The sequence below is a fragment of the Lacerta agilis genome, chromosome 10 (assembly GCF_009819535.1).
Source record: "Lacerta agilis isolate rLacAgi1 chromosome 10, rLacAgi1.pri, whole genome shotgun sequence".
Lineage (NCBI taxonomy): Eukaryota > Metazoa > Chordata > Lepidosauria > Squamata > Lacertidae > Lacerta > Lacerta agilis.
Window position 1 is genome coordinate 11,216,115 of NC_046321.1, and position 23,477 is coordinate 11,239,591.

A 23,477-nucleotide genomic window follows, 5' to 3' on the forward strand; every position below is an offset into this window, starting at 1 on the left:
ACACACACACAAAGTTAACGGATACTTCTTCATGTATTTTAGCCAACTTTTCATTCATTGCCTGCCCCCCCATCCTCCCAATAAATAACTAAACTAATTCCTGGGCTCGGATCCTGCAATATTTCACACCTCCTTAAAATAAGGATATGTTAATGGAGTGTTAGTATTCCCCCCCATCTCCCACACTAAAGAGGGGGACTAGATTAAAAGTCCCTTTTAATAATAATCACTCACCTGTTCCTGTTGCTGCTTGGCCAGCTCCATTTGCTGGCGCTGCTTCTCAATTTGTGAGGCCGCCAGTTTCTTCTGCTCATCGTGAGCCGCCAGCAGCTGCTCCCGCAAACTGGTCAGCTGATTGATCATGCCCATAAGCTGCCTCTCTTTCTCAGCTAGGCTCTCTGGAGTCCCTGAGCATCATATGGTGACAAAAGGTAAGGGGAGGAGGGGGAAGAGGTGGGGGGGGAGAGAGAAGAGAGAATGAGAAGCAAGAACTGGGTACCGTTCCAAGAGGACAGCTCCTGTAACGCACAGCAGAAAATGCATCTTGCCACACAGACATATGTTCGGGAGACTAACCCATTATTTACTTACTTACTCAAAATATTCTGTCCCTGTCTTTGCTGTTCATCCAAGTGTCCTGATCTAGAAATACTTGGGCAATAACAGTGGCCTCCCTGTACAACGGCGCTGTGCCAAAATCTGCCTCCCAATTTCTCATTAAGTTTTCCTCCCTGGAAAAAGCAGCTTCCATTTTTTTTTCTGTCTCATTTTCTGGACACTCCAGAAATTTCTTTAGGAGTTTCGTGGGTACACGGTTTGGGCTTCTTTTATCATTGTGAAGTAGGTATGTGTTTCTCTCTCTCTCTCTCTCTCTCTCTCTCTTTTCATGAATCATTTCTTCAGCACTCTGTAGCCTCCCTGGTTGCCTGCACTTTCTGATCTGAAGAAGCCCCAAGGGCTTTATATCTCACAGTGGCTTCCTCTTGGCTGTAGCTGAAGGGTGGGCACCTGGGGAGGCTGCAGTGTAGAGAAACAAAGATGCTCACAGACACCCAGAGGTGCTAACTTCCAAGGAAGAATGGATGGGCCAACGTTGCACATGCGACATCAAGACGTTGGTTCAATGGTTAGCTGCTACTCCTGTCGCTGCCACTAGCCAGGGGCTGCTTCCCTGCTCCTTCCCCTCTGCGGCAGGAGGAGGAGGAGGAGGAGCCAGCCACTGAAGCCACACAGCGCTCAGCTCTGCACTTGGTCTCCTCTGCCACCTTTGAACACTAGGGACCCCCAGCACCCTCCTTTTGTAGAGGGCCAAAAGAGCTCAGCCCTAGGAGATTATGTCCCTGCACACATTTTTGTGTGACCTTGAGAAAGTTATTGCCAGGGGGAAACTAAGTTGATTCTCAAAGACAGTCAGCAACACGAAATCAACAATAAAAACAAGCTTAAAACTAAAACCACAAACCAAAACACAGAAGTAACACATACAATTGCCAAAAGTTCATCAGTCAAAAAACCCAATTGCTTCAAATTATCCAAAATTACCCCTGAAGGCTTATTGGAAGAAACAAATCTGTGCTGCCTAACCAAAGCCAAGAGGTCTCCCAACCGAGAGCTTTCCATTGTTTATGTGTCACGTGGGGTCTGGATTAATCTGTCAATTGCAGTTTCTTTCAGTTTCTCATTTTTCCAGCCTTAAATTCTCCACATTTCCTCATGAAAATCTTCGCGAAAGCCAAGGCCTTCTGAACTACATTGTCAAGTGTTAGAGGTGGAAAGATCTGTCCATTTTAGTTTTCTCAGTTTCTCATTCTTCCACTTTGGAAATCTGTCAGCAATTTTGCGTGAATAAACACATTTTTGTATGCTGTTTTTCCTAATGTATGCAATTTTCCTAATATGATGCATTTTTATGTTATTTTCCCTAATATGTGCATCTGAAGCACACTGCCCCCTAATATATGCATTTTTTGTAAGTCCTGGTTGGAAAAGTTCAGTTAATTTTTGTAGGATGGCTGTGTTGCGGTTCACATATTGTTTCAGAAAGTTCAAATTTGATAGATATGGATTTAAACGAAAAATGAATGGAATTTATTCCCTGTTCCTACAAGTGTGCACTACTGAATGATCTACCTTCCAACTTTTTCTGAGGGGTGAGGAATCTGTTGTCCCCTAACTCTCATCAGCTCCAGCCAGCCAATACTTAGGGGTGATGTCATCTGGCAACCTATATAGAGACATAGGTTCCCTGTCCCTGCTTCAAAGCCTAAAGACTTGGTAAAAAGGTAAAGGGACCCCTGACCGTTAGGTCCAGTCACAGACGACTCTGGGGTTGCGGCGCTCATCTCGCCGATGGAGCTAGCATACAACTTCCGGGTCATGTGGCCACCCTGACAAAGCCGCTTCTGGTGAACCAGAGCAGCGCACGGAAACACCGTTTACCTTCCTGCCGGAGCGGTACCTATTTATCTACTTGCACTTTGATGTGCTTTTGAACTGCTAGGTGGGCAGGAGCTGGAACTGAAAGGGAGCTCACCCCGTCGTGGAGATTCAAACCTCCGACCTTCTGATCAGCAAGCCCTGGGCTCTGTGGTTTAGACCACAGTGCCACCCACGTCCCGCGAAGACTTCGTATCAAGTTATTTAAAGGACCGTATGAACCTGTCTGGGCATTAAAATCAATTCCAGAGGTCCTGCTTATGAGCCAATATCTTTAAGGTCTGGATACAGGGCCTTTTAAGCAGTGGCTCCATGTTTACGGAACTCACCCCCAAGCAGGTACAGCTGACCATTACTTTGCTACAACCTTGAATATCTTTATGTGTTGTTAGTATCTTAGCCCTCTGTATTTATGCTGCTTCTATTTTTAATGTTTCGTTTTAACTGCTGGATTTAACATATGCAATGTTTGCATTGATTCAAACTTATCTCAGAGTAATATTTTTGATGCTTCAGTATATAGCCTGTACATTTTATGTAATGCTATGTCACGATTTCCGTACATTATACTTGCTGCTTTGGGAGAGCCAAACCTGAAAGGCGGTATGGGGTGGGGATCATATATCTTGAAATAAATAAAAGTAAATGATCAAACTCTCACACAACTATTTTTCCACATGAAGATGTGTTAGGGCAGGGGTCAGCAAACTTTTTTAGGAGGGGGCCGGCTCACCGCCCCTCAGACCTTGTGGCGGCCTGGACTGTGTGTGTGTGTGTGTGCGGCAGAAAGGAACTTCTCTCTCCCCCCCAGGCCCTCCCCTCCCCTCCCCCTGCTTTCCTACCTCCTCTGCCGCTCTGCCTGCTGTTGGGAGTGGTGCATCTCCTTTCTGGGCCAGCTTTCCCAGGCGCCAGGCACGGGGCCAGCAGGCACACCAAGCTCCAGCCGAAGCCCCGCGACAAGCCCATCACAATGCCCACAGCGCGGCCATGGACGGAGAAGCCGGTGGGCGGGTGGCGAGTCTGGGGGCTGGGCAGTGAGGCTTCGAATTGGCTGGCGGTTGGCACCAATCAAAGTCCAGCTCCTTCCTCTGCAGGGCGGGGAGAAGCCAGGAGAAGGGAGGGAGAAGGCACTGCCGTGGGGTGTGTGTGTGTGTGTGGAAGAGAGAGAAAAATGGCGCCTGAAAAAAATTGCCCCCAAAATGGCACAGCCCAAACGATCACACCGATTGAAGAGGCGATTCCAGGACCGTCCGCAAGCCAGATCCAGAGGGCAATTGGGCCTGATCTGGCCCACAGACCTTAGTTTGCCGACCCCTGTGTTACAGCATTACTGCCTAAAGAGTGGTTGCTGCATACGATGAATGTCAACACATAGGATTCATGGAATATCGTTTCTGTGTCAGAAATTCATCTTGCCTTGTACTAAGCAGTCCTCATGACGTCTGCTAGAAATTCAGTCAGTGGGATGAAACTATAACACTTTATTTACAGTTTCCCCAAGCTTTGTGTGAGAGAAAGGGAACAGCGCCGCATGGTAAAATATTAAGAGAAAGGGAGGGAACCCTTCTAATTTGTAGTTTTCACTTCAAACGCCATCGGAGACCAAGGCGTCGTTGCCGCAATGTGTTTGCCACCTGGACACGCAATTAGACTGAAGTGTCTGTTACAAGTCTTTGCATCCAAAGAGTTGTTATGCAAAAGGAATTAGCAGCTCCCCCCACCAAATGCTACAGCTGGAATTCTCCTGAAAGGGCAATTCCTCAATTTCAAGATCAGCTATACAGGAGCAGTCACACCATTGGCCTTCATGTCGTAAAACATGTTTGATGTTATATAAATGCTTCGGCAGGAAGATAAGTAACAGCATGTAGAACAGAGAAGTGGAAATCTGAAGAGAGAAGAAATGCAGAATTTGAGCTACATGTCAAGACAGCAATTGCCAGAAGACCCAAGGCAATTCACCTTCCACTTCTGCAGAAGAGACCTTTCCACACACGCAAAATCCTTTTCTTAGCATGCAATAATAGCTGTGTTCCTGCACGCACCACAGATTCCAATGGTGTGATCTGCGATCGACTTTGACCTTGTGAAAAATATACGTAGCAACCTTAATCTACCTGGGATGCGTATGAAAATAAGATGAGACAGTCTGAGGAGAAACCTGAAATCACGAAAGAGTGGAGCTAAAATGGAAACACCACCACTCCCCCTCTAGTAGAAAATACAAGAGATTACCAAGGAATTAAGTTTGGATTTTTTTTTTATAATGTTAATGAAGTGCTTGTTTTTGTGTGGAGCTGGTCCTAAACTTGAGCCCTTTAATGCTAAGGGGAGATTTCACAGGGATGGGAAAAGAAGAAAGATGCATCTTCCCATTCTTTCTCTCCTGCAGCCTCCCACAACCCTGTGAGACCCCAAAATTGCTAGGCGGCTTCTGCACGGGATGGTCACTTATATGTCAGCCCCAAAGGGGAGATGCATTACCAAAATAGATTTTGGGAGACCAATATTCTCCCCTCACAGAGCTACTGTTATCAAAGACCCCAGGAAGAGGGGTTCATTGTTAAACCACTCTGGAAACTGTAGCTCTGTGAGGGATAATATTGGTCTCCCCACAGCAATCAGCACCCATAACAAAGTACAGTTCCCAGGATTCTCCTCAGGGGAAGCCATGACTGTTTGAAGTGGCATGATACTGCTTTAAATATAGAAGTGCAGATGGGGCCCATCCGCTATTCCACACTGATGCCAGTCCATCTAAAGTCAGCCACTTTGACTATGTCCCAATGTAACAAGTTTGATTGTAACTAACTTAAAGAGTCCCATTGCCTTCAAGTCAAGTCTGGTTTATTTGTTTATATATTTATTAAATGTTGATAGCCTTGGAATCAAGGGCCTGGATGATGAGGGACATTAAGCTTTTATTTTTTAATTTTAAAATATCTGTACTGAAATTCTGCTTTCATCAATATGCTAGGCATATGTTCCAGGATTCAAACATACAACCAATAACAGCCATCTACATTTAATTTTAAAAAGTGTACCATTGTAAACAACATCATTGCAGGAAAACTCTACCTCTCTTTTAAATCAGAACCAGTGAAGACGGTGAACAGATTGAGGTTGAATCCTGACAAGACAGAAGGACTGTTCTTGGGGGACAGGAGGCGGGCAGGTGTGGAAGACTCCCTGGTCCTGAATGGGGTAACTGTGCCCCTGAAGGACCAAGTGTGCAGCCTGGGAGTCACTTTGGACTCACAGCTGTCCATGGAGGTGCAGGTTAATTCTGTGTCCAGGGCAGCTGTCTACCAGCTCCATCTGGTACGAAGGCTGAGACCCTACCTGCCCGCGGACTGTCTCGCCAGAGTGGTGCATGCTCTAGTTATCTCTCGCTTGGATTACTGCAATGCGCTCTACGTGGGGCTACCTTTGAAGGTTTCCCGGAAACTACAACTAATCCAGAATGCGGCAGCTAGACTGGTGACTGGGAACAGCTGCCGAGACCACATAACACTGGTCTTGAAAGACCTACATTGGCTCCCAGTACGTTTCCGAGCACAATTCAAAGTGTTGGTGCTGACCTTTAAAGCCCTAAATGGCCTCAGTCCAGTATACCTGAAGGTGTGTCTCCATCCTCATTGTTCTGCCTGGACACTGAGGTTCAATGCCGAGGGCCTTCTGGCGGTTCCCTCGCTATGAGAAGCCAAGTTACAGGGAACCAGGCAGAGGGCCTTCTCGGTAGTGGCCCCCGCCCTGTGGAACACCCTCCCACCAGATGTCAAAGAGGAAACCAACTACCAGACTTTTTGGAGACATCTGAAAGCAGCCCTGTTTAGGGAAGCTTTTAATGTTTAATAGATTATTGTATTTTAACATTCTGTTGGAAGCCATCCAGAGTGGCTGGGGAAACCCAGCCAGATGGGCGGGGTATAAATAATAAATTATTATTATTATTATTATTATTATTATTATTATTATTATTATTATTATTTAGTAGCAGTAGCTGTATTTATTCAATTTATATACCACATTTTACAAAACAGCAATGATAAAAACATCATAAAAACCATACTGACAGACAGCCTAGTAGCAAAATAATCACAATAACAACAGCCCTCCCACCTACACACTTTCACGGGCCATAGATTATTTAATGGCCAAAGGCATGGGTTAAAGAGGAATGTTTTTGCCAGCCGTCTAAAGACATGTAGTGATGGCACCAGGTGAGCCTCTCTGGGGAGAGCATTCCACAACTGGGGTACCACCACAATAAAAGCCTGTTCTCTTGTTGCCACCCTCCGAACCTTTCTGGGAAGAATGACATAGAGAAGAGACTCAGAGGACAAGTGTAGGGGCTGGGTCACTTTGTATGGGGGGAGCCAAAGTAAATAAAGAAATATATAAATGCAAAGTGAATAAATAATATATAAAGAAAGAAAGGAGCCGAAGATGCAGATCAACTTAAGAATGAATAAAAATGACAGGTTGAAATTGAGGCTATTTCTTTTAGTTATCCAAGCTGGCTGGTAAAATGCCAAGTTGTACACAAATGCGCCTCTATGCCAACACAGGCACACAGCCCTCCAGTGTGAACAACTCAACTATCAAAATGAGACTTTATTTTTTAACTGAAACAGGGAAGGCGCACCAAGGCTTAATGTATTTGCAGCCAACCTATTGATTGGCAGGTTGTCACAGTATGACGTGCCTCTGCCTGCTCACATCGCCAGCAGAGGAAAATGGGAGAGCGCTGCTGCTTTTCTTTCCCTCTTGTCTCAAGGCTGAAGACGACGACAGAGACAAGCTTGATGAGCTCAAATATAATACCTCCGAACATACCCCTCAAGTTACTCTAATTGACAGGGACGTCCCTGCTTTGAACCTAAGCTTTTAAGCTGTCCCTCCATCACTTATTATCCTTGCAATACCCCCTGATTTTTCACCACGGGTTCCTGTGCTTCTGCATTCTCTGCCAACGTCTCTTCAGGAATGATGGTTGCGGGAGGCGGGGAAGAAAGACCCAATTCGAACCAGAACAGGAGCAGGAGACAGCTCTTGTATTCATGCCCTGCTGGTGGGATTCTCAGAAGTATCAGAATGTCCACCATGAGAGCAGGATGCTGAACGAGAGGGGTCTGTGGTCTGTGGTTCTCAGCCTCACTCCTTCCTCTCGATTCTGCAGAATGGGGGTAACAGTAGCACTGCCAAACTTACAGAGCTGTTGAAAGCACTGGTGAAATGATATATGTGTGAAGTGCCTTGAAGCAGTATATAAATCCTAACTATTGATTTATGAAAAAAACATTTCTATATCGCCAGCTCATACAGAACATCAAGGTAGCATTGTCAATGAACATAAAGTGTCATAAAACCATACAAAATAACCATTGAAATGGCTGGCTAATCAAGAAAATATAAACAAAATAAAATAAAAAATTCCTTCCAGTAGCACCTTAGAGACCAACTAAGTTAGTTCTTGGTATGAGCTTTCGTGTGCATGCACACTTCTTCAGATACACACGATGCACACTTCAGATGCACACTTCTTCAGATACACACTTCTTCAGATGCACATGAAAGCTCATACCAAGAACTAACTTAGTTGGTCTCTAAGGTGCTACTGGAAGGAATTTTTTATTTTATTTTGTTTTGACTATGGCAGACCAACACGGCTACCTACCTGTAACAAGAAAATATAAACAGCTGCATAGGACTGTTGGCACAAAAATAGTTCTCGGGAACCAATGGATTCAAGTTACAAGAAAGGAGATTCTGACAAAACATCAGGAAGAAGTTCCTGACAGTAAGAGCTGTTTGACAGAGGAGTGGACTCTCCTTCCTTGAAGGTTTTTAAGCAGAGGTTGGATGGCCATCTGTCAGGGATGCTTTAGTTGAGATTCCTGCATTGCAGGGGGTTGGATTACATGACCCTTGGAGTCCCTTCCAGCTCTACAATTCTGTGACTCCATGAATATTGTTCCTATTGCAGAGACCTCAGCTGTGCCCTCCAAATTCCTTAAAACTCTTCATGCTGTCCACTCAGAAGCCACCAGACACGGCTGGCTCTTCCATAAGGAAAAGCAAGGTGGTGAATTGGTGCTCCCTGGGTTCACTGCTTGTCTGTTGCCACCCACCCAGTGAGCCAACATACCCCATACCTTGCTCTAGCAAGGACCCAAGGAATCCTCCTCTCAAAGTTTGACATTCTGAGAGCACCTAAGCATTAACACAGTGGCTATCAATGCCTAAAATTTAAACTATGCCACCCCTGATATTAGGCATTGTTAGCTACTGCAGGAATTCATGTCAGTGGCACAGGCACTTCCACAGCCACCCCACCAAGAATGCCTAGCTCTGAGGGAAGACTCTGCCAGATCATTCCTTTAGCAAGGGAGAGAGAGAGCATCTGATGGGGTGCTTCCGTCACCGCCAAACTAGCTGGACAAGAAACCGACAAAAATAAGCTGAGATGAGGGGCTGCCTCTGCCACAATGAAGAGGGTGAGGGGTGGCAAAGGTGTTGCCGGCTCAGATGGCACAACCTCTTGCACTGACCCTGCTGTCAGAAACACGTCCCATTTCACTACGTAGCAGGAAACGTATGAAGCTATAGTATGCTGAGTCACCCCACCGATCCATCTCAGACAGTGCTTAATACTCTGACTCAGCTTTCTAAGATCTGAGGCAGGGTACTTCTAATTCCCGCATCTGAGATCCCCCCCCCCCCAAATAGCTGGAGATGCCAGTCACTGAAATAAGGGCCTATTTATACAAAGATGTGTTCTGTCCCTAGCCAAATATGGCCTATCAAGCATAATTAAACCCACCAGCTATATATAATGGAGAACTCCCTTCCCACTGATTTCAGCTCCAGACAGGCAGTAAGAAAAGGAGAAGTTGAGAAGATTATGGGTTGCCCCAAGTGGCTGGTGGACCACAAGTTCTGCATGCCTGATCATCTGCTTAACCCAGGTTCAGTCTTAACTAACAGGTCTCCATGTCTCTCTGATCAGGACATACCTCATAGAGATATTGCTTGTTAGTACAATCATGTTTGGGGTGTGGGGAACTGATGCTAAGAATAAAACAATGAAAATCTGTACTTATCTATTCACCGCTCATTCAACCCCCTATTGCTAAATTTCAGCAATGTGGCTTTGCATTAAGACTTTGTTACTTTTAGTTGTTAAAAAATGGGTTGGTGAGAGAATACACTTGTTTCACAATCCATGAAGATTTTACAATGTCTTCCCATCACCGCACCATCCTTCTGAATTAAAAGTGGCTGAACACCCCAGTCCTAAGCATTCTTAGGATTCCCTTCTCCCAGTGGAATTTGCTTCTCAATAAAAATAAATACTCATGCATGATTAGTGTACCAGCTGAGGCTGGAGATGTGCATGAGAAAGCATCTTCCACAGTGAAGACATTTCATTGAGTTTACCTGGAAGTAAGTATGGATCACAGGAATGGGAGACCTGCACCTCTCTTCCTCAAATGTTGCTGGACTACAACTCCTGTCACCATTTACCATGATGGCTGGGGCTGTTGGGAGTCGGAGCCCAAACACATCTGAAGTGCCATAGATTCCCCATCAGTGGTGCTTCAGATTACAGCTTTGGATGCAAACTCAGTCTCTGATCTTCCCCTCTCTGCGTAGCTTAAACAAGGGGCTGCACATCCAGCTGCTAATTATTACAGATGCCAATGCCAGATAGAATTTGGTTTATAAGGAAGGTAAAGGTAAAGGGACCCCAGACCATTAGGTCCAGTTGTGTCTGACTCTGAGGTTGTGGTGCTCATCTCACATTACTGGCCGAGGGAGCCGGCGTACAGCTTCCGGGTCATGCGGCCAGCATGACAAAGCCGCTTCTGGAAAACCAAAGCAGCGCACGGAAATGTCATTTACCTTCCCGCCGGAACGGTACCTATTTATCTACTTGCACTTTGTCGTGCTTTCAAACTGCTAGGTGGGCAGGAGCTGGGACCGAGCAACAGGAGCTCACCCCTTTGCAAGGATTTGAACTGCCGACCTTCTGATCAGCAAGCCCTGGGCTCTGTGGTTTGACCCACAGCGCCACCTGCGTCCCTTTTATAAGGAAGGTTTGAGATAATTGTCTGCTCCACCAGAACAGCAAGGTGCGCTTTTGAAAGTGAACCTAATGGATTTCTGTAGCTTCCCTAACATGAACCCGTGCCAAAAATTAAGAGCGAGCATTATGGGGGAGAGGACTGACAACGTGGGACAAATCTGACAGAAGTAGCTGCAGGTTTTAGGGATACCTCTGAGAAGCCTATTGCTTGTCTTGTGGATTGAGCTATTGAACACCACAGTGGTTTCTCGTTATCTCTGTAATACTGCCAGGTTTAACAGCGAGGGCCGGTATCCAACCAAAATTAAACACTATTAAGTCCGACTGATTTCCAGAAGTGAGTTAAATGCAACCCGCATCCTCTCCTATTGAATTGACAGGGGAGTGGGGTTTGGAAGAAAAGGCATGCATCCCGCTCTGAAACGGATCCCCCAGTTGTTTCCGTTTCAAGGGTCTGATCAGGTCAACCCCTCTTTATACTGCGGCATCCGTATTCACCAACCATGCCCTGTACCCTGAAGTCACTGGGATTTGAAAAGTGCTTAGCTTTGGGCTGAATAGTGTCTTTGCCCAGAAACAATATCCATCAGCTGTTCAAAATATACACAGGAAAACAGTTAAATCTACCTCTGAGTCATTTCACTGTCAGAGTAATGAAGTAAATGGCTTTTGAATTGTTATTGTCTATCTTTCACAGAAGCATCAGAAAGTACAGTGGGCTATTATTAAACCTAGACAGATGCAATAACATTGTATTAAAGTCGTGGCGTAAAATATGACATTTCTTTTTTTGTCCCCCCCCCCAAAAAAGACAAGTATACTAAGGATTGTTTGTGCCCACCTCCACAAAGTTATCCTTATTGAAACACTCTTTTAAAAAACAACACACAAGTGGGATAGATTTGGTTTTGTGTTTTGTTTTTTTAAAGTATGCTGTTAATAGTTTATAATCTGATTTCCCTGAAGCACTCCACCAAGGCCCATGCAAACTACCATATTTTCCTGTGTATTAGACGAGGTTTTTTGTCTTAAAAAGTGTCAAAATACTGGGGTTGTCCAATACACAGGTAGTGGCGTGGGTGGGGGAGATAAGAGGTGCGCCCACCAGCCAGCCGGTTGGCGGGAGCACAATTCCCCCAACGCTGCAGCGAGTGGGAAACGATCTAGGGAGTGTTTCCTGCCCACAGCTGCATGGGGGGGGGGGAGAGCTCAACAACATTGGGCCATCTCCCCCCATTTTCTTAAAACTGATTCCCCAAAAATAGAGGGGGGTCTTATAAAGGGAAAAGTACGGTATTCTCTAATTTTGTTATTCATTTTTAAAGCAGTATATCTGGCACAGCCAATCAACATACATCAATATAGGTTAAAAAAATAATAATCCAAGGCCAAAACATAGAGTGAAGATGAACCGGCAAGTAGCTGTTTGAAAGCAATGCGATCTGGAACAGCATTAACAGAAGCTGAGTGCCAAGATCATAAGAATGGGAGAATCGGACAGTTTCAGTTTCTCCTAGTTTCTCATTTTTTCCAGTCATTAGAACATGTCTTCTTCTACTGCAAGTATTATACGGACGTCCGAGCAAGGTTTATCCAACCCATTTTAGATAAGTCTCCTGGGCTTTCAGAACAAAATAATATCTCATTGCTATTACAGAATGAAAGCCCAGAAATCACTTACGCTGTCGCCAGATTCTGTGCAGCGTCGAAAGATGGTCTGTGATGTAAATCAACTTTAGATAGTGGCCTAAAATATTGTTGGATCTATATTTTAGTAGCCTATCTCATAGAACCGATACCCGAGTCTAAATTTTATTAGTTATATCTATGTTTAATCAATGATTTTAAGGACATGGTTTAAGTCGGGCTGGATATGTTGAATATGGCCTCATCATGTAATGAGTACCCGTTTAAACATATATTTTTTACATTGTTTTTTACATTGTTTTTATAAATGCAAATATCTTGTTTTATGCTGGTCTGTGACCGAATAAAGTATATTCATTCAGTCAGTCAGTCATGAATTCAGTTCTCCACATTTCCAAATCAGCATGCTATTTTTTTTAAAAAAAAGCAAAAATGTCCTCATAAATATTGGCTTACAGTTGGCTTCCCACAGGTATAGGTTTTGACCCCTGTGGAAACAGTATGTTGAATTAGATAGGCTTGTGGTCTCATTCACCAGCTCTCTCTTCTTATGTTCTCTCTGTCTTTGTTTCCCCACAAATCCAACTAGTGCTTTCATTTACAGGTAAATCCTTGATGACATCATTATATCCGGTGCAGGGCCATGACATCATCGCCATCAAATTCTAAATTGCTTCAGCCAATCAGATTAAAATGGCAATGTGGGCTGTGAGGGCAAAAAGGACAAGGAGAAGGAGGACATCCAAACAACAAGAAGGTGTTTGCAGCGAGTGCCAGAAACAGCTGAAAACAAGAGGCTTCTGGAAAGGCATAAAAGGAAAAACAAAAAAAAGTGAGTCATTTTGGCTCAGCAATGCTCTGTTAGGACAGCTAACAGGAGCTGTCTTTTTTTGAAGATTTTAGAGACAGTGAGAATTTGTTGGGCTTATTGTGATGGATGTTTCAGTACAGCACAGGGCAATTCACCTCCTTAAGTAAAGAAGAATGGATTTCACACTCTTCCTAATACATCCACACACATTTCTGGTACTGGGTGTTTCCAGCTGTGTTTTCCTTTAATGGATGTTCTTCCATTCTGTTCTGAATACTTATGTGATGGTTCAGCAAAGCAGTATTTGCCAACCTGCTGCCGCCCAGACGTTATGGGCTACTGTACTGCAGCTTCCCTTAGCCCTAGTCAGGATACCTGTTATATTAGACAGGTTTCGATTGTGTTTCCTTCGTTTTTGCTTCTCCACCGTACCTCAACCAAGTGCCTGAAACTCAACATCTTCAAAACCACTTGAACACAGGAAGATGCCTCATTCCCAGCCAGACCATTCGTCCACCAGCATTGTCAACCCTGACTGGTAGCAGCTCTCCAGAGTTTTGGACAGGGAGTCCCTCCCAGCTTCACCTGGAGATGCTGGGAATTGAACCTGGGACCTGCTGCATGCAAAGCTGGTGCTGAGCTATGACCCTTCTCCAAATTCAGCAGAGGCCTGGGGCTGGTGACTCTGCCAAACAGATGCAAGCTAGTGAGGACAAGGTTTAGGTCGAAGCAGTAGGTGGGGAACTGTATGCTTAAGCTTTACTCTTCCCAGAACTTTTCACCTTAGGGAAATATGGCTGGGGAGAGGCTTAGTGCAGATTCCCAGGCCTCTAACTACTGGGCTACAGCCACATCCTCCAGGTTCATGCATAGGCTCCCATGCATGCTCTTGGAGGTGTCCCCCTTCTCACACTCACTCCCCCTCTGGAAATATTTCTCAGGCGAGAGCTTTCTCATGGCAGATGCCTTCCATTACCAACTCCAAATACATTAAAAAGAGAAGCCAAGGGAGAAGAAACAGCATGGGCTGCAGTAAACACTGAATGTATCATAAGGAGTGATAAATAATTACATGCATCCTACCTCATTTGATTAAGAATCTCTCTGCCCCCCCTCTCTCTCTTTCTCTCTCTCCCCCCCCCATTTGAAAAACAAAAAAACAAAAAAGCCACAAAGCTATCATTAAAAGAGAACCCAGTAGTTCTGACACATCTGGCAAAAAAAAAAGATGCATTAAAAATTCCTCAAGAACAAATAATTACATTCACATAGCTACTCTGAGGGCATGCTGCTTTACAACATCTCCAGGGAATCTGTGCTGTATTAACTAAAGGGTTTTAAACCAACATTTGTCCTCTTGAATAATCTCCTTATCATGGCTCCCTCCTCCTCCTCTTCCGAAGGGAAATGTGGTGAACCCTTGTAGCTTTCTTGTCTTCAGTTTCCTGATTACAAGATCCCAAGTGTCACGCAGTGGATTACCCTTCATAACCGGAGCACTGCCCCCCCCCCCAAACACCTTGCTTGTCTTTCAACTTGTCCAGTGTTACTTAAATGGAATTATCTGTCGCAATCCGTATACAGAATCTGCCTAGCCCACTTATCTCAAGTTTCTGTATGTCACCTAACAGATTATCCTTCTTAATCCATACATCGAATCTACATAACATATGTCTTTAATTCACAGGCTCTGATGAGCTATAGTATCACTGAATGGATTATTTCTCTTAATCCATTATTGGCAGTTGTAAGAGCGTTCTCCAAAGAGAACCCACTGCCCCATCTTGGTGACACTAGCATACAAGGGTTTAGTTTTCAGCAGACTAGAGGCCTGTCATATGTTAGACACAGCTTGACATAAGTACCTGTTGCTGGTGTCCTCTATGCTTCATGATACAGAGCTATACTGTTCAAATAAACGTCTATTTCAGGCCAAATGGGATTTAATGAACTAAGATTAGGCGTGTTGAGGCCACAATTTTGGTGGTGTTCCTTTTAAATCTGGAGTTACCGCAGTGACATTATCCAAGTCAAGACCAATTGTAAGCAGGTGAGACTGAGGGTCAATTTCGTCCCAGTAATATTAAACTTTCTAGTTTGGTGCAACCTGTGACTTAGAGGCAAACTACATATTACATGGGAAATCTGCAATGGAATCTCCCAAACCTACTTAATTCATACTTTCTGAAACAAAATGTGAACCGAAGCACAGCTATCCTTTGAATTTCGCACTGCTGTAAATTTTGTGAATAAGTTTTCCATCTAAGCAATGTATAGAAAAAACACATATACTATGGTAAAGTGTGTATACATATGCACACGCACACACACACACACATACAGTGGTACCTTGGTTCCCGAAGGGCTTAGCTGATGAACATTTTGACTCCTGAATGCCGCAAACCCAGAAGTAAGTGTTCTGGTTTGCAAACATTTTTTTGGAAGTCAAACGTCTGTTTCGGCTGTTGGCATTGTTTCCGGAGCCAATCAGAAGCTGTGTCTTGATTTTCAAACATTCTGGAAGTCGAATGGACTTCCAGAATGGATTGAGTTCGAGAACCAAGATACCTCTGTGTGTGTGTGTGTGTGTGTGTGTGTGTGTGTGTGTGTGTATTCATGAAAATAGCATTCTGAAGTGCATTGTGCATATTAAGATAAACTGTACTAAAATGTCGATTGAATTTCATTAGGAATTTATTAAAAATAGCAAACTGTTGTGGAAATATGGAGAACTGAACTGAAAATTATTATTTTTTAATGAGATATTGAAATTGACAGATATTCCCATCACAATTAAGAACAGCTATGGTGTATGTGTTGAATTGGACTGGGGACAGCAGCATAAGGAGGAGAGGGCAACTGTTTTGCTTGCAATATTTTCCTGATGAAGGTCATCCCGCCCAAGAGCTGCCATTTGTCCACCTGAGAGAGAAAAGACAGACATTTGCTTTGTGCCTCCCTCCATTGCTACTTTAATGTGGGGTTTTGATCAAGATAATTATTCACTTGGAGGGGGGGACACTGCTCCAGCACATCAGTCTTCCCCGCTCCCTTCTATGTGGGAAGTTCCCTTTCTTTGCGTTTAAGTTGTTGTTTGTAGAACACACACACACAGGTGTGACTGGGGATGTTTAGCTACTGGGCTCATTCTAGAGCAGGGATGGCTAACCTATTGCCCTCCGCATGTTGTCGGATTCCAACTCCCATCAGACCCACCCGCAACAGTCAGGAATGTTTGTGGCACCACCATCGGAAATGGGCTCAGTCTTGAATATTGCAAAATAGGATATTAATGCATTTGGTGCTACATTAAGATAATTGCTAAATTCTGGTATGATTTCATCCTGTGGGTAGAACTTCCTGTGTTCTACAGAAATGTAGAAAGTTGGCAGTTTTCCAACCTGGCAAAGGGGGGCAAACAACATTGCAGTGTGATAGGTTTATATGCCCATTATTATGGGGAAAGTTCAAACTAAGACCAGCGTCATTGATTTTCAAGTGATTGGCGGGAGGGATGAAAGCAGGCCAGTGATGGCTAGATGAGCCTCAGATATATGGATAGATTGACTGGAGAGCAAACTATACATACCAAGTAGGTTTTCATACCTAGCAGATCTGAAATACAGTCGTATGTTACGAACACTGCATGTTGCGTTCGTCATGGGTTACGAACGTGCTGAACCTGGAAGTACCGGAACGGGTTACTTCCGGGTTCGGCAGTTTGTGCATGCGCAGATGTGCAAAATGATGTCACACGCATGCGCAGAAGCACCAAATTGTGTCATGCACATGCGCAGACACGGCGCTTCAGGATGCGGAGCTTTCAGGTTACGAACGGGGCTCCAGAATGGATCCCGTTCATAACCAGAGGTACCACTGTATCAAGGCTTCACTAATAAATATGGGAAACATTACCGAACATGAATTGTCACTGTGAAATTCATCACATATGATGTTTACAGTGATTTTCCCATTTGTCTCTTTCACACACAAATCCAGAATTGAAACAAGAAGTTCCTGATAGACTCTCTCATTCACTCTCTCCGTTGTAAGCATTTCCTTCCTTTTGTAAACTATTAAAATTGCAAAGCTGTGCAGGGACAGCAATGATCACATTTTTGGGTAAACATGCATAGGACTGAGCTATACAATGCCTAATGTGGTGGCAACCAAATTGTGGGGAGAAAGAAAACAGCCTTCACCTACAATGCATGTCGATCTGTGTTTATGACTAATGTATAATTCAGTGATAAAGACAAAAAAAATCCAGGCAGCACCATCCAAAATCGTTCTCAAGTAACTCTGCACAGGTGAAAAAACATTCTCACAACATGTTTCTCCCCATTCCTGCCTTGGAAATTTCCCTTGAAGATGTCCTGGTGCCAGCTCGCCTACCGCATGCCAATAACCTCGAGAGCAGAAACAAATTCTGAATTTCTTTTCCAGGAATAATTGGCAGCATCCACACAACATGTTTTCACAGGAATCCCATCACAGGAATCATAACTGAAACATGAAAACACACCACACTCCTCCAAAGGATGAAATCTCAGTAAGGAGCATAGTTATCAAATGGATTGACGGGAGGGATACTCCTGCCCTGGGATATATATTTTCAGGAACCAACCTATATTTTGTGATTGTATTTCCCCCCCCCCCCATTGCAAATATTTATACTGTATCTAATATTGTATTTTATATTGTTGTAACCTACCCTGGAACCATAGGGTGAAAGGGCTGGTAATTAATGATGATGATGATGTAATAATAATATGTCTGGCTCAACCCATTATTTCCAATGCAGGCTTTCTTGGTTGTATCCACAGAGATTGGTCCACTTTCTGGCTTTCTCATGCTCTCTTGCCCCATTGGGATTCAGCACAGAATGCAATAGTTCAGGTGAGCAAGAAATCACAGCTATTATCATCTACAGGGATGACAGTAGTGAGAAGGCTTTGCTCTGGGGCCTCTCTGATCTTGCTCTAGCATTGCAACCACTGAATGAAATGTTATCAATGCACAGTCTAACCCCCCCCCCACTAAGCTTGTTTGGTGTAGCCTAACGCGCAGAGCCTAGAGCTTGCTGATAAGATGGTCAGCGGTTCGAATCCCCGCAATGGGGTGAGCTCCCTTTGCTCGGTCCCAGCTCCTGCCCACCTAACAGTTCAAAAGCACGTCAAAAGTGCAAGTAGATAAATAGGTCCGCTCTGGCAGGAAGGTAAACGGCGTTTCCGTGAGCTGCTCTGGTTCGCCAGAAGCGGCTTTGTCATGCTGGCCACATGACCCGGAAGCTGTACGCCGGCTCCCTCAGCCAGTAACGTGAGATGAGTGCCGCAACCCCAGAGTCAGACACGACTGGACCTAATGGTCAGGGGTCCCTTTACCTTTACCCTCCACTAACAATATCTTGAGGTCAAGCAGTTTATCTCCACAGTAATTCACAGGCCTTTTCTCACCCATCATAAGAATATTTGGAAGGTAGGGAAATAGGGTGGTGAGATGGGGTTGTTTTCCAAAAATGTGGCTCTCCAAATACCTGAGTGGAGGTGACAACTAATGAAGAATCAAGATAAGTGGATTCTAGAGGTGTGCATCAGCACTGTGTGTGGTCCAAATATGAAGGGAACAGGGATGATGCAGGTGAGGTTTTTCCTATCCCCAAATCAGATGGAGATGTCAACAAGGCTTGTTGAATCAGGTCAGAGTCTCCCCAATATCCTGAATCACTCTGTCGACAGAGGCACCCCCCAAAATCTGCATTTTTGCTATTAAAATAAAGGACTGCAGCATTTTTTTAAAAAGGTGAAACCAATTTGACTAAGAAAACACCCTGATCTCAAGTGAGGGAGGCTGGAAAGGTGGGGGAATATTTCATTTTGATGGACAGGTCTAGGTTTTAAACACATGTGAATTATTTTCCCAGGGCACCCCAATCACAGCAATTTGAAGAAGCAACGTTTGATGTACAGTAACTCATTTGTTCCTTTTTATTCTAATCCCTTTCTGTTTTCTAGCAAACAGCGATTTTTAATTACTTGCTTTCCATTCCATTTCTTTACTCTTATTTAAGTTGGTGTAAACTACTCTTAAAGTCCCCTGTCCCCGGGTGATGTGACTGTGTGTTCATTTGTTGCCTTATTATTATTATCATCAATTTCCAGCTGGTTTTTCTCCTGGTCTTGTTCAAAGTTTCCTCCTCCTGTTTTTCTCTTTTTAGTGTACCTGTGATTTCAACAGGCCATGCTGAATTCTTATTGGCCAGTATTATTAATATTTGTAATATAGATTTCTCTCGTTCCCCACTCAAGGTCTAGTACTTTCCCTCCTCATTCAGCAAACTCTCCTTGCCTCTTAAAGGAAGACAAAAAGTTATGGCTATTTTTAGATTCTCCATTATAGTCAATGGAGGGGGTGGGTGGGCAAAGCTTCGGGTTTGACGTATCTGATACGAATGCAACTAACAAGCTGAACTGGAAACCACACAGAGTGGAACTGAGACCGACCAGGTTGATTCTTAATGCTACAGATACAAGATGAATCTTGCGGTCCAGTATACACCTCTAGTGGACTCCCCTTCTAAGTTGCCAAGCAGGAGGAGGAGAGGTCAATGAGACCCCCGTAGGCTAGCAGAGCCTTCTTTTTTCAGTCTCCCATCCCCCCCCCCTTTTCGGCTCATTCTTCTAACTTATTTGGAAGTAGATGAGGAAGGAGTTTGGGGTGGGAGTCAGTGTGGGGTTTTTGTGAAGGGTGAGTGGGTAATGTATACACACCCATCCCTACAAAAGGCTTTAGAACTCCAGCACTGCACACATTCCAGGGCAAAGAAATCTCAATGCCCAAGGTGTCTGGTGGCTGTTTTTCCAAAACGGCAACTGCCAAGACAAATATATCAAAGAATTAATTAAAACTTTGGAGCTGGCGAGCTTGTAATAAATAACCTCGTATTCATGGAGAAAGAATGAAGAAAGACTTCTTTCCAATACACGTGTGATGGCTGCACACACCGTTGTGTTGTTTCAAGAAATACAGCTGCAACATGGCTCAGGTCAGGCTCATTTTCTCGTTCCTGTGCTCCTGGTGGTGGCATGAGCGCCCCATGCCAGGGACCTGAAGGGTCAGCCTGGCTACCTCCTCCCTTCTCCCTCAAAATGAAAGACCAAAGCAATCTACCTACCTACCTGTTTTAAGAATTTATAAACTGCTTAATATAGAAAATCAAAGCGGCATGAATGGATGAATTTGCCAATGATGTGCCAGGGTTGGGTTTGTTTGTTTGTTTGTTTGCGACCAGAGTAAACTACCAAAGGTTTGGGAGCTTCCTGGGCGAAGAAGAAGAAGAAGAAGAAGAAGAAGAAGAAGAAGAAGAAGAGTTTGGATTTGATATCCCGCTTTATCACTACCTGAAGGAGTCTCAAAGCGGCTAACAATCTCCTTTCCCTTCCTCACCCACAACAAACACTCTGTGAGGTGAGTGGGGCTGACAGACGTCCGAGAAGTGTGACTAGCCCAAGATCACCCAGCAGCTGCAGGTGGAGGAGCAGAGACACGAACCCGGTTCACCAGATTACGAGTCCACCGCTCTTAACTACTACACCACACTGGCACTTTCTGTTGTGCCCCCTCATAGGAACAGAGGAAGCTGCCTAACACCAAAACAAACTTTTTCAGCCAGAGGGCCACATTCCTTTATAGGCTACTTTCAAGGGGCCACATTACAGTGGTGGGCAAAAGTGGAAAGAGCAACACATGCAAATTTGGCCTTTGTCCCAGAGGCTAGTTCTACACATATACACACACACCCCTCACTACCCTACAACCAGGCAATCTAGAAGCATTATCAAGGACGTCTTCCAGCTAGGCAACTGCCCTCAAGGAAAGTGCAGCACAAGGTTGTGGGGTGAGGGGGGGGTTTGCAGCTGGAGAAATGGGTGTTGTTTGGGAAGTCCCGGAGGCCAGACAGATGAACTTGGAGAGCTGCATTTGACCCCCAAGGCCTGTGGCTTTCCCATCCTTTATGGTAACACAGCAACGTGATGTACATCAAAACAAAAGCATGCTCGAGTCAGCAGCGTTCCTGACTTGAAGCAGTCCTAACTCTGCAGGTATGACTGAACTCTTGCCTTTTGTATAATGGCCTCAGATAAAGACATAAAATGATGGGCTGCTTCACAAATGCAGGTTCATGCTCCCTGGATATAGCAGAATTAAGTGGTGGCTTGTCTGTGCAAATGATTAAATGATCAAATCCTACGAATAGAACGGTCACACCTCACCCAGGGTCAAACAATATTTTGCAACAGTAGCAGATGACAGGCAAGCATGAAATTATGTAGGGTGTGCAGGTTTCTTTCAAAATACTAGAACTTGAGCACATCCAGTGAAGATGAACGTTGGAAGATCGAGGAGAAGCTAAAGTACTTCACCGTTACAGGATTGGCTCCTACAACATGTAGCAATGGCTGCCATCTTGAATGTTTCTGAACGAAGGCTGGACAAATTCAGGCAAGAGAACGCTGTCGACGGGTACTAATTGCTCCGTATAAATTGCTCCAAATATTAAGAGTCAGTATGACTCTGAATACTAACAGCTGGGAATCACAAATAGGGATGGTGGTTTTGTGTTCACATCTTCCTCATGTGCTTCCTATGAACATCTGGCCAGCCACTGTGAGAACAAGATGCTGGGCTAGATGGGGCTTTGGCCTGATCCAGAAGGACTCTTGTTATAAGAGTCAACCGGGGTCAGTTCACATGCACTTCCTGCATATGGATGCAGTGCATAAATAACATTCTTCCACCTGTAACCTCTCCTACCACACTGCACACAGAATGGTGACCTGCAAAAAGTCCATTCGTTCATTCATTCATTCATTTGTGGCAGCAGATTTATGGTGCTGCAGCATCAAATCCACTTTAACTGCATGTCGAACATCTGCCAGGCTAAGTTCAAGGTGTTAGTTTCTGGCGCATAAAGCCTTATATAGCTTGGGACGGGGATAACAGAAAGATCATCTTGCACCTTATGTACCCCATTGACCACTGCACTCTGGCATGTGAGGGCCTCATGCAGATGCCACCTTTATCAGTACGTCCATTCCACACAATGTGGGACTTGGACCTTCAAGTGCTGTGGTAGCTACCCATTTGGAATTCCTGCCTGCTAAATATCCTGTGCTCACTACAGCTCCTATTATAACTACCAACCAGACACTTTTCCGAGCATGTTGCAAGTGGGTCATTTAAATGCAGCCTAGACCAGTGTTTTTCAACCACTGTTCCGCGGCACACTAGTGTGCCGCGAGGTGTTGCCTGGTGTGCCGTGGGAAAATTACTTTATATATAGGCACAGAGTTAAATTTTTTAACATTTTCTAATGGTGGTGTGCCTCGTGATTTTTTTCATGAAACAAGTGTGCCTTTGCCCAAAAAAGGTTGAAAAACACTGGCCTAGACCCTCCTGCATGTCACCGTGCTCTTGAGAGGTCTTCTCCAGACTCCCCACTCTCCTGCTTCTACTGAGAGCAGCCTGCACTCCCAGACCCCACACAGGAACTAGCTATTGCGGACTGATGGAGAGATGCAGGCAGCCTCAGCTGCAAAAGTAAGGCCTTGCCAAGTTTTGGCATGCTCAGAAGAGCAGGATTGGCCCTGAAGACATTGCTCCCTTCTCCAGCGAAAAAGTGCAGAAATGGAAAAGAGCAAATGACGGCATGCTTCGTTTGCACTAATTGAACTCACATATATTGCAATGCATTTTCAATCTTTTCCCTTTCCACTTTGCATCCCTTCAAGTGATAGAAACAAGGTTTACCTTTTATTTCTCCAAAGTTCCCTGATCCCATGGCAAGAAGCTTGTCTTTCCAATCTTTTGATAGTAGCTTTTCAATACTGGGGGTTTCTGAATGAAGAAAAGAGGAGGGGGGGAATAAAATGTTAAGTGAATCAACATGACTGACGGCACAATGGAACTCATTAAAAGTCTATCTGCTAAAAATAAGAGCTACCCTATCCTGGACCCCAGTTCATAATGACTTCATCAACAAACTGATAAGAGGAGAGAGAATGAAAAAAAAAGAATGTGTTTTGTCACCTGCTGTTTCAAAATCATTAGCTTTTTCCTCTTACTGAACAAAGCCATTCCATATGACAATGGGCACACAGAAACCTGGCGCTCATTGTTTTTCAATTTAGAGAACAAGTTTCTGCCTATAATGGATGATTGTCAATTTAAGGGTGTCTGTATGCAGGCACTATATATATATATATATATATATATATATATATATATATATATGTGTGTGTGTGTGTGTGTGTGTGTGCGCGCGCGCACACACACACACACACACACATAGTTATGTTGATCAAATGCAGAGTGTGGGGGGAGGGAAAATAAATAAAAGGCAAAAAGAATTAGCGCCTAAATCTGCTACATGTAATTATATCCCTCGGTGTGTTTACAATTACATCCACTTTACAACGTGTTTAAACACAG

General features: G+C 44.3%; 1 protein-coding gene across 8 annotated transcripts in view; it reads right to left on the reverse strand.

The window, feature by feature from the left end:
• The window catches only part of SOX5 (SRY-box transcription factor 5), a 580,304-nt gene that overhangs the window by 179,970 nt on the left and 376,857 nt on the right, over positions 1–23,477 (reverse strand). For all 8 annotated transcript variants that reach the window (XM_033161787.1, XM_033161788.1, XM_033161792.1 and 5 more), the window contains 2 exons: positions 22,797–22,883; positions 235–407 (listed from right to left, as the gene is read on the reverse strand). In XM_033161787.1, coding sequence (XP_033017678.1) covers positions 235–407; positions 22,797–22,883 — 260 coding nt within the window. The remainder of the gene's footprint in view (positions 1–234; positions 408–22,796; positions 22,884–23,477) is intronic.